At 44.5% G+C, this 10,711-nt stretch overlaps 1 protein-coding gene across 2 annotated transcripts; it reads left to right on the top strand.

Annotated features, from left to right (window-relative positions):
- The first annotated feature begins 2,148 nt into the window (after nucleotides 1-2,148).
- On the top strand, nucleotides 2,149-9,518 carry LOC310634127 (uncharacterized protein). Of its 2 annotated transcripts, none has more exons than XM_083352201.1 (3): nucleotides 2,149-2,321; nucleotides 3,405-3,487; nucleotides 5,355-8,339. In XM_083352201.1, the coding sequence occupies exon 3, from the start codon at nucleotides 5,826-5,828 to the stop codon at nucleotides 7,776-7,778; it is 1,953 nt and encodes a 650-aa protein (XP_083208327.1). In that variant the 5' UTR covers nucleotides 2,149-2,321; nucleotides 3,405-3,487; nucleotides 5,355-5,825; the 3' UTR covers nucleotides 7,779-8,339. The 2 variants fall into 2 exon arrangements, 1 of the variants encoding a protein (XP_083208327.1); XR_014491157.1 differs by lacking the exon at nucleotides 2,149-2,321 and adding an exon at nucleotides 8,547-9,518 and having other exon boundaries at nucleotides 3,097-3,487; nucleotides 5,355-7,892.
- The last annotated feature ends 1,193 nt before the right edge of the window (nucleotides 9,519-10,711 follow it).

Here is a 10,711-nt window from a genome sequence, read left to right as displayed (position 1 = left end):
CTGGAAAAGGATTTTGGAGGGGGCCCCCGAAGGAGGCCTCATCGAGACTCCGGCGGACAAAAAGAAGTCGAGGCCATCTCTGAGGAGCCCCGAAGAAACCCGATGGCGGCTCTTCCCTCAGAGCCGCGTCTCTTTCTCTCAGCGGCTTTTCCCGCTTCGCCGCCTGAGGGAATCGCCCTGGGAGGGGCGTGGCCAGAAGGGAGACGGTGGGAAGGGAGGAGCCTTGCAAGGTCCCGCCTCCCTCGCCCTGAAGCCTTTCCCCCCGACGCCTCTCATGGGATTCCCGGCGCCCCTTTTCTCCCTTCCTGGGATCCTCGCCAGCTCACCCTCCAGCAGAAACAGGGGGACCAGCAGAGCCCATGGAGGCTTTCCGCAAACTCCCTCCCAAGAGAAGTAGGGAGAGGTGGAACTGGGAGGCGGGTGGTGTCTTGACAGGGATGCTTTGGCGTTGGCTTGCCAGGAATACGTTGCGCCAATGGGAATCCTCCTTTCTGCCATGTCATCTGTCTCCGGGCAGAGTCTTTCGTGATTTCTCCCTGTTGGAGAAAGACTTTGGAGTCCCGATGGTGGTTTTTTTCAAGAGGCAACTGGATTTTCTTGTTTTTCTTTGCAGACTTTTCGCTTCTCGTCCAAGAAGCTTCTTCAGCTCTGACTGGATGATGGGGAGTAGTCAGAGCTGAAGAAGCTTCTTGGATGAGAATCAAAACGTCTTCAAAGGAAAAAAAATCCAGAAAGTCCTTTGGAGCAGAAATTGAGGAACTGGGACTCGGGGGTGGGGGTGGTGAGAGTCTTACCCTCATTATGTGCAACTACCGCTGGAGGGGACCATGGAACTAGGGTAATTCTGATTCTTATATTATTTCTGTCTTCTAGGCAGTGGCTGTCCTTTTCCCCTCCGCATTTTTCTCACGCTCCTTAATTACATAATTATTACAAGTGATATAACTACTGAAGCTCGACTGATCCATGACTGAGTCTGCATTCTCATTTCTTAGGGAAATATTGATGTATCTCCTGAGATTTATATATGGATAGATAAAAAAAATCTGGGTCAAATCTGTCACTTGAGGCAGGCTTTTATTGGATGTTTGGAGGATAGAAACGGATGGTCCCTCCTGGCTTCTTCATGTGAAGGAGGAGAAAATGAAAAGGATGTGATCCTGGCAACTCCGATCACAGTTTTATGAGGATGTGGTCTACAACAGAGGGAAACATCACCAGGCATCAAGCTCTCAAAATATATCAAAAGCAGCACAAGATGTCAGGTTCTGCCAGAGGTTGTGTGTGTGAGAGGGGGGGGGGAGAGGGAGGAAAAGAGAAAGGGAGAGAGCGATGGAGGGAGGGAGAGAAAGAGAGCAACAGAGAGGGAGAGAGAGAACAAGTGGGACAGAGAGACAGACAGGAGGGCGAGAGGGAGGGAGGAAAAGAGAAAGAAAGAGAAAACAAAGTGAGAGGAAGAGAGAGAGACCAAGAGAGAAAGCGAGTGGGAAAGAGAGACCAAGAGAGAGAGCAAGAGGGAGAGTGAATGGGAGAGAGGCCAAGACAGACAGACGGAGGGAGGGAGGGAGCGAAAGGGAAAGAGAGAGAGAAAGAGACGGAGAGGGAGGGAAAGAGAGGAGGAGGAAGAGCGCGCGGGAGGGACGGTGGGGGGCGATAATCGTTCGGCTCCCAAAAGTACGGAATCCGTATACTCTCCGGGAGACTTTCTGCAAGGGAGGCCTGTCATCTCTCCACGGCATTTACCGGGTGCTAAAGGGCAGAGCTCGTCCTCCAGGGCAGATCCAAGGATGATCCCACGACTGTGATTTTACTTCCGTTTCCAGCAGGAGGCGCTCTCTGAGCTGCAGACTGACTGTATAACACTGCGCATGCTCAGATTCTGCGCATGCTCAGTTCCTGCGTGGTCGGGAGCCCGCGGCCTGTGAGTTCCTCCCCGGGAATCTGGGCGGTGGGGGGTGGAAGTGGGCGGGCAAGAAGGGCTCCCGCGACTCAGATCCTCCCTAGGGGAGGAGAAACAGACTGAATCTCGAGGCTTGGAGGGAGCGGGGAATCCACCCCGTAACTGCTCCGGGCTGTGCATGCAGGAGATCCAACAACAGGGGAGGGGAGAGGAAGCCTAAAGGGACCACCTGCTCACGTCTCCTTCAGGTTCAGCTTCCAAGACGGGAAGGATCTTTGGAGAGCCAGCAGAGACCAGTTGCCCGACGGTGCCAGTGGCTGAAAGGTTCCTGGCGAGCGTGGCAGAGGAGAAGAAGCAAGAATAGAATGAAAGGGATCTTGGAGGTCTTCTAGTCCGGCCCCCTGCTCCGGAAGTGCCCCAGGTCAGAGATACTTCTTTTGGGAAATGTGAAGGGATCCTTGTGTGCTTGAATTCTTAAATGCCTTCCTGAGAGAGTTTTGGATGGTTGATAATGCAAGTAGGTAATTTAGAGAACCTCATTAAAGAAATTGTCCTTGCATTCTTCCAAAGAGTATCTCCTTTTCGGCCAATTCTCCCATTGGCCTCATCCATCACCACCGATGGTCACAAGGGTTTGGCCGCTTTGTGGAAAGAACATAAAATCCAGATCCTCTCATGTCCCGTCCTCCTTTGCTTCTATTTCAGGTTCTGAGATCCTTCCAGGAATGGGGAGTAATTGGGTGGATCCCACAAATCTTTCTCATGATCTGTGTTTCAGAGGAATCCCCAAGGATAAAAGCCAATCTCAGGAAACCTCACTATGTGAGGGAAGACCATTGTGCTGGATTGGAGATTTTCTGGAAAGGTTCTCGTTATCCTTAATTCTCTGTTTTCTCCTGTCTTGGTCATTGGATTTAGTAGAAGGTGACTAAATGAGAAAGCAATAATTCTCTCTTCAAGCTACAAGACTTAAGGCACAAAGGAATTCCTTCCATGATGAGAGATTTCTCTTTGTTCTCAATGATGCAGAAGACAGCAACCTGTTTTTTGGCCTTGCTTTAGAGATAATTTCGACTCAATTCCTACACAGATCCCTGCTGGACCATTTCTGACTCCACCTGTCTTTTCAGGCATTTTCCTGGATTGCTAGAATTTCACGAATTGCTCTTCCATGATGGTTTCAAGCTGCAGGGAATGGGGGAGGGGGAGAATTTGCAGAGATTGAGCGAATGCTTTGGTTGCCAAGTGTACTTCCATATGTTATTCCAAAAGGTCAGGAGAACAATGCAATTGAGGTTTGTTCTTCAGTCTGTGGTGGGGTTTGGTCTTCTCCTTTTGTTCTTCGCTCTCATGATGGAGCCTATGAAAGGCCACCGAAGGCAGAGTGTAGAAGAGGGCAATGGACGTTTCCTGGGCAGTACAGGAAGAAATCTTCAGTTGTGCCTTCAAGCTAGAAAAGAAGTTGAACCTTTTCCTGTTTCCATGCTGTCTCTTTCCTTCCCAGTGGATGAAATGGAGTCACTGTTGTACACTGAATTATCTCCTTCTATTGGTGGAGCTGAAAGAGCCTCTGGATTCCCAACTCAGGTAGGAAGGAAGAGATCAGCAACTAATATGAGGGAGCAGTAGAGAACTTCTAGTTTCCTTTTGGGACTCAACATATGATACTGCTATTCCTGAGCAAAGCACAATAAGGAAATTAGAAATGTAAATTCATGATCAGTCAAACTAGGCCCACCTCTCAACATTTAAGTTTTGGAAATGTCTGGAATTCCTTAGTGCAGACATGTCAAACAGAAGGCCTGGGGGCCCGCGAAGTGGTTTCATGTGGCCCGCGAAGCCATCCTCGAAACAGTGAGGGAACGGCCCCCACTGCCTTTGGCCCTGGCCGAGAGACCCTCCTTCTGCCAGAGACCCTCAGATCTGTCCCACTCCTGCCCAGGCCCCCATAGGTACCCTTGATGCGAACGATGTAGAGCTGGCCACGCCCACCAAGTAGGCCATATGCACTCTAGCCACGCCCACCCAGTAGGCCATGCCCACCCTGGCCATACCCACCCGGCCCCCTGAGGGCAACCGCAATACTGATGCGGCCCTCAATGAAATTGAGTTTGACACCCCTGCCTTAGTGGTTATATCATTCTGATTTCAAAAAACGCCACCTGGCAGTTCATGTTGTCTGTCCCAAGTAAAGCAGACAGGACACACAAATAGTTAGGCTAAATCTATACATATCTTTTTTTTGTATCATTGGGGAAAGGGATAAAAACAGGAGAAGCAGAAACTGCTTTGTGTATCATTTGAATCATGATGGCCAGAAATGTCTTCCTTGTATTTTCATGAATGGGAGCAAGGCTGGTTTTTCAAAGAACCACAAAGACCTCCTGGTTACCATGTCAGACACAAATCCCACAGAATCTCTTGCAAACATCATGAAATGGTGGAGCCCTTGGTAGATGGTGTGTCTAAGGCACACACTGCAACTTTATCAAGGTAGTTTGATGACACTGAAGGTCAGCAGTCATGCCTTAATTGGCTGTCAGCCATAGGCTGTGAATTCTGCCTATTTTAGCAGGTAATGTGTTGAGTCCAGCTAGGGAAATGTCCAATGAGGAATTTTCACTTTCTGTTTTTAAAATTTGTGGATGAAAGGAGTCTCGCAAATTCTACTGAATGTGCTCACAGGGATTCTTCCTTGTTCAGGGTCCTGTGTCCTTTGAGGGGGTGGCTGTCCATTTCAGTAGCAAAGAGTGGTCGCTGCTGGATACCAGGCAAAAAGCCCTCCATCGAGAAGTCATGTTGGAAATGTCTGCGATGTTGGCCCCCTTAGATAAGGTTTCCTCTGGAGGAAAATTAAGTCAGAGCAATGATTCACTAGACTCTTTAGTGACAATTTACATCTATATTTATCTTGTTAAAAATGATTTCATCTCTTCTTTTGTCCTCGAATGTTAATTCCAGTCTGCCCTCACTGTCCTCTTAAGTAGCACAATTTCATTTAAAAGAAAGAGATCAGTGGGCTGATCAGTCATTCTGGCAAGGGTCGACATTTGGTCTTGTGGTCATTGTGGGCCCGTGTCATCACTGCAGAGCTATTAGGAAGAGGATGAGGGAGAGGATGTTTTTGTCAAGCAAGAACATCCGATGTTAACTTCAATGCCTTAACTTCAATGACATACGTTTTCTTATTGAATGTAAGTTAGATGCACCATATGGGAGACAAATTGTGTGCCACATCCTCATGTCCAGACCTGTTCTTCCTTTAAATTTTTAACTGCCAAGAATGAGGGTTAGATCAGGAGCCATTCTAGTCTTTTAAGTTAATAACTAATATTCATGCTGTCATTTCCCCCATTTCTTTCTCCGTAGATGCCTAGTAATAGATAAATCTATGCATTGGAATAGGAAATGGCATGTTGTGGATTATTCTAATTCATATTTCTTCCCCCTCAAGGACTGGATGCGCAGAAGGAAAATCACCAAGAGCCAAATGTAATGCAATTGCAAATCGTCCAATCTGAAATACCTGAAGAGACACCTATAAATCAACGGGAGAGGAGGAAATATGAAAAGAAGAACACTTGCAGAGGAAAATCCATTCTTGAATGTTTGGAAATAGATCGGTCCAGGACCCAAGGCGATTGCAAAGCAAATACGGGGAAATGTCAGAGTAGAAAAAGACTCAAAGCAAACCCCAATTTTAGTAAGCAGTTCAAAACTGGAAAGAGCTTCAGGAGTAATAAACCTATTCCCCATAAAATGACCAAGGCAAGGGAGGAGCTCTACAAAGGTGTGGACTGTGGAAAAACCTTTGGGTGGAGAGGTAATCTAACTTCCCATAAAAGAACACAGGGGGAAAGCCCCATAAGTGCCCAGTCTGTGGGAAAAGATTCAGTTCAAACAGTTGCTTTATTTTCATAAAAGGATGCACACCAGAGAAAAACCCTATGGGTGCCTAGAGTATGCAAAGAGTTTCAGGGACAGGGAGTGTCTCAAATCCCACAAAACGATGCATACAGGCAGAAAACCTTATAAATGTGTGGACTGTGATAAAAGCTTCACTTTGAAGAGTTCCCTTACCTCCCATAGAAGGATCCATACTGGAGAAAAACCCTTTAAATGCATACAGTGTGGGAAGAGCTTCAGGACTAGTAGTTACCTGATATGCCATAGAAGGATCCATTCAGGGGAAAAACCCTATAAATGTGTAGACTGTGGGAAAACCTTCAGGACGAACACTTCTTTTACTAGGCATAAATTGATCCATACGGGAGAGAAACCCTTTAAATGCATGGAGTGTGGGAAGAGCTTTAGGCAAAGTGGTGGCCTTGTTTCCCATACAAGGATCCATACAGGAGAGAAAACCTATAAATGCCTGGAGTGTGGAAAGAGCTTCAGTGAAAAGAGTTCTCTTACTTCTCATATATGGGTCCACACAGGAGGAAAACCCTTTAAATGCATAGAATGTGGAAAGGGCTTCACGAGACGCTATACCCTTTGTTCTCATAAACGGGTCCACACAGGAGAGAAACCATATAAATGCTTGGAGTGTGGAAAAAGCTTCAAAACCAGCAGTCACCTGAACCGCCATAAATGGATCCACACGGGAGAGAAACCCTATAAATGCATGGAGTCTGGAAAGACATTTGCTATAAAGACTTCTCTTACTTGTCATGAAACGATCCACACTGGGGAGAAACCTTACAAATGCATGAAGTGTAGAAAGAGCTTCAGGACCAGAAATTGTCTAAAATCCCACAAAAGGATCCATACAGGGGAAAAACCTTATACATGTGTGGACTGTGGTAAAAGGTTCAGTGTGAAGAGTTCCTGTACTTCCCATAGAAGGATCCATACGGGAGAAAAACCGTATAAATGCATGGAGTGTGGGAAGAGCTTTAGGCAAAGCTGTCACCTTGCTTCCCATAAAAGGATTCATACGGGAGAGAAACCTTATAAATGTATTGAGTGTGGAGAGAGCTACAGATATAGTACTCAACTGAAATCCCACAAAAGGATCCATTCAGGTGAAAAACCGTATAAATGCACAAAATGTGGAAAAGCCTTCAGGACATGTGGTACCCTTGCTTCCCATAAACGGATCCATACAGGAGAGAAACCCTATAAATGCCTGGAGTGTGGAAAAAGTTTCAGTGTAAAGAGTTCTCTTACTTCTCATATACGGATCCACACAGGAGAAAAACCCTATAAATGCATAGAATGTGGTAAGGGCTTCAGGCAAATCTCTGCCCTAGCTTCCCATAAACGGGTCCACACAGGAGAAAAACCGTATAAATGCATGGAGTGTGGAAAGAGCTTCAAAACCAGCAGTTACCTGACTTGCCATAAAAGAATCCATACGGGGGAGAAACCGTATAAATGCCTAGAGTGTGGAAAGAACTTCTTTGAAAAGAGTTCTCTTACTTCTCATGAAAGGATCCACACAGGAGAGAAACCCTACAAATGTATGGAGTGTGGGAGGAGCTTCAGCCAAAGCAGTCAACTTACTTCCCATCACAGGATCCATACAGGGGAAAAACCTTATAAATGCACAGACTGTGGAAAGACCTTCGCTGGCAGTGGCCATCTGACTTACCATAAAAGGACCCACACAGGAGAGAAACCGTATAAATGCCTGGAATGTGGAATGAGCTTCTGTGCTAACCGCACCCTTATTTCCCATAACAGGATCCACACGGGAGAGAAATTGTATGTATGCAATGAATGTGGGAAAAGCTTGAGTTCAAGCAGGAGCCTTACTTACCACATTAGTTCCCACACACGGAAGAAATTGCATCAGTGCACAGAATGTGGGAAGAGCTTCAGATTAAAAAGACTCCTTACTTCCCATAAGAGGATCCACACAGGGGAGAAATAGAAACGTTTGCAACACCGAAGGAGTTTTGGTGAAAACAGAGTGCTTCTCAAGAAAGAATCCACAGAGGGCGGAAAAATATCCTGTGTAAAGCAATGAAATTTTTCCCCTATTAATGTGAGTCATATCAGGGATACATACAGGATGGAGGGAGATCCCTTTAGGGCAAGGGTCCCTAATCTGTGGATTGTTTCCTCCTACCGGTCATGGGTTATTGGCCGCTCAGCTACCTGAGGGGATGGCCATTGTGTATGTTTATTCGTGCGCCTACATCCTCACGAGAGAATTGTGAAAGTCGGAGTTTGTGGCTATGCTCAAGCGAGCCTTGTCAAAAGCTTTGCAGGTGTTTGCCGCACCACTTGAACAAGTGTCAACACAAACATCGCAGGCATTTAGCGTGCCACTTTCATGAATGTCAGCTTGGGCACTCACAACCCCATTCACAAAAGCAGGGGGTGTTTATGCGTGTGCTCACCCAGTGTTCATCCCCCTATAAAACCATCCCTTTCACCCCTGCTCCTGGAACTCTGCTTTATTATTATTATTATTATTATTATTATTATTATTATTATTATTATTAATTTAATTTTTATACCGCCCTTCTCCCGAAGGACTCAGGGCGGTGTACAGGGCAATACAATAAAATACAATATATAAAAATTAAAAGAAATATTAAATAAAACATCCCAATTCAATAGATTAATACAAAGCGTTAAAATACCCCTAAACCCATCAGACCAGGCCGGCTTGTTCAAATAAATATCTTTTTAGGTCACGTCGGAAGGAGCGACGGTCGGGAGCCGTCCGGAGCTCCACCCGTAAATGATTCCAAAGGTCTGGCACGCCCACAGAGAACGCCCTCCCCCTGGGGGCCGCCAGTCAACACTCTTTGACCGACGGCACCCTAAGGAGGCCCTCTCTGTGGGAGCGCACTGGACGAAGGGAAGTTGATGCCGGCAGCAGGTGCTCCCGTAAGTAGAGACTGAAGTAAGTAAGTAAGTAGAGACTGAAGTGTCCTTAATTTGTATAAAAGTATCTACTGTCAGGTAAAACCATCTAAAAATATGGAGTGTAAAAAGAATAACATTGTGTAAAAATGTGGAGAACAATCTTCCTTCTTTTGGAGGATTGCCATAGGAGCAGTGAATAAATGTATTTGGATTTTGGAAAGTTGCCAGGATGGAGTTCTTAATTTCAGAGGTATTACCTATTTGATTAATTTTCTCAAGAAAGTCTGTTAAACAATTGCCCCTCTCATTACTCCAAAACTCTGCTTGGTCATCAAAGTGCTTTATTTCAGCAGAAGCAACATCTGAAGTGAATCTGAGATCAGTCTCCAGGGTTTGTGAAGAACTAGTGTACGTAAGCCAAAAAAGGAAAAGTGTGTCTCTGTGTATTCATTTTAGTTCTAATTGGGTTAAAAATACTGGCTTTCTTTAAATATATAGCTGTCAACTTTGAAAATGAGACTGGCTGCAGCCATTTCCCCCCTCATTTCAAGTTGCCAGATGGAATGGAGGAAGCGGGCCTTGTCCAGGTGTTTCGCTAGTCAAAACAATCCAATGTCCCATGGGAATCAAGGTCATCTATTGCTCCCGCAATTGGGGATTGGGCATAGTATAAGAAAGCCCGCCAAACTATTCTATTGGGAAATGTAGTTGCTTGCACAGTACTGGGGTGGGAAGTTTAACTTTATAATAATGTAACTTTTTGGAGGGAACTTTAATCTTGTTTTCACTTTTGACCCTGAAGATACTTTGTAACAATAAACATGTTTTTTGATGAATTTGTACGTCTTAGAGTTCTGCTTTATTCGTCTCTATCGCAACCATGACAGTAGCAAGGTATTTAAGCTTTTTTCTTCATATACTATATGAAGTTTGGTTTACTATGTACAAGTTTGATTTACAAGTGAAAATGTCTCCCAAATGTTTATATGTACACTCCAGTCTGGTGCAGAATTGCATTAACCCAGCTGAAAGGGACTTTATTGATCCGTGTACCATATGAGCAATTTTTTTCTAAAGAAAGGACTTAAATTGCTTGATTTAAATTATTCACTGTTCAGTTTGACAGATTAATCAGTACTATATTTTCTATTTCTCAAGGTTTTAAATGTTACTTTAGTGCTCCATTTCATTTTGTTGTGCCAAGTTGATCAGAAAGGTCAATCGTACTTGACACGTTAGGGGACCGTAGCATTGCTATGCTTTTGGAGAAAACTGTTTCAAGCATGACTGTGAGTTTGTGCTTTTTACCTTAATACAGCTTTTCAAAAACATATTTTCTGATTATTAACCTTTCTAATTTTGAAAGGTGAATAAATTATTGGAAACAGTTGTGGCACATTGTAAATGATGCCCTACTTAATACACATTGAACAAAAAATGAAGAAAACAGATGAATACGGAGGAGAACTTGGGTGGAGGGAGTGTGTGTAATAAAAAGTTACAAAATGGTAGAAGGAGGTGGAATGAATTCAGATCTGATTTATGTTTCATGTTGCACAATGATGCACAGAAAACATGAAATGACAAAAGCATTAACAAGGTAGATTTCTCTATGAAAAGAAATTGTAGCCTATAAAATGTGGGAACATTCCACATTCTAAAATCTTGGCATTTTTTAGAATTTTCCTAATTATACAATTTTACCTTTTTAAATTTTTATCTATTGTGGATTTTTCCTCCTACCAATAGGAGCTTATTGGATTATAAATGCTGGCTATTTGGCCACTGTGGATTACAGTATAAGATATAGAGACCAAGATGAGCACTTCAAACCTATCTAAACTTGGGAGAAAAGGATCTTCTGCCCCTGCCTCAACCTCTGCAAGTCCAGTATATCAAAAATCAATTACGACAGTGCTGCAGCAAGAAAAAATGGATGCCCAACAAAAAGACACTCAGACCATTTTGCAGGCAATTGCAGCCCAG

Source organism: Vipera ursinii (genome assembly GCF_947247035.1).
Source record: "Vipera ursinii genome assembly, chromosome: 2".
Lineage (NCBI taxonomy): Eukaryota > Metazoa > Chordata > Lepidosauria > Squamata > Viperidae > Vipera > Vipera ursinii.
The sequence above is the reverse complement of the archived record's forward strand: the minus strand, read 5'-3'. Positions and strand labels throughout refer to the sequence as shown.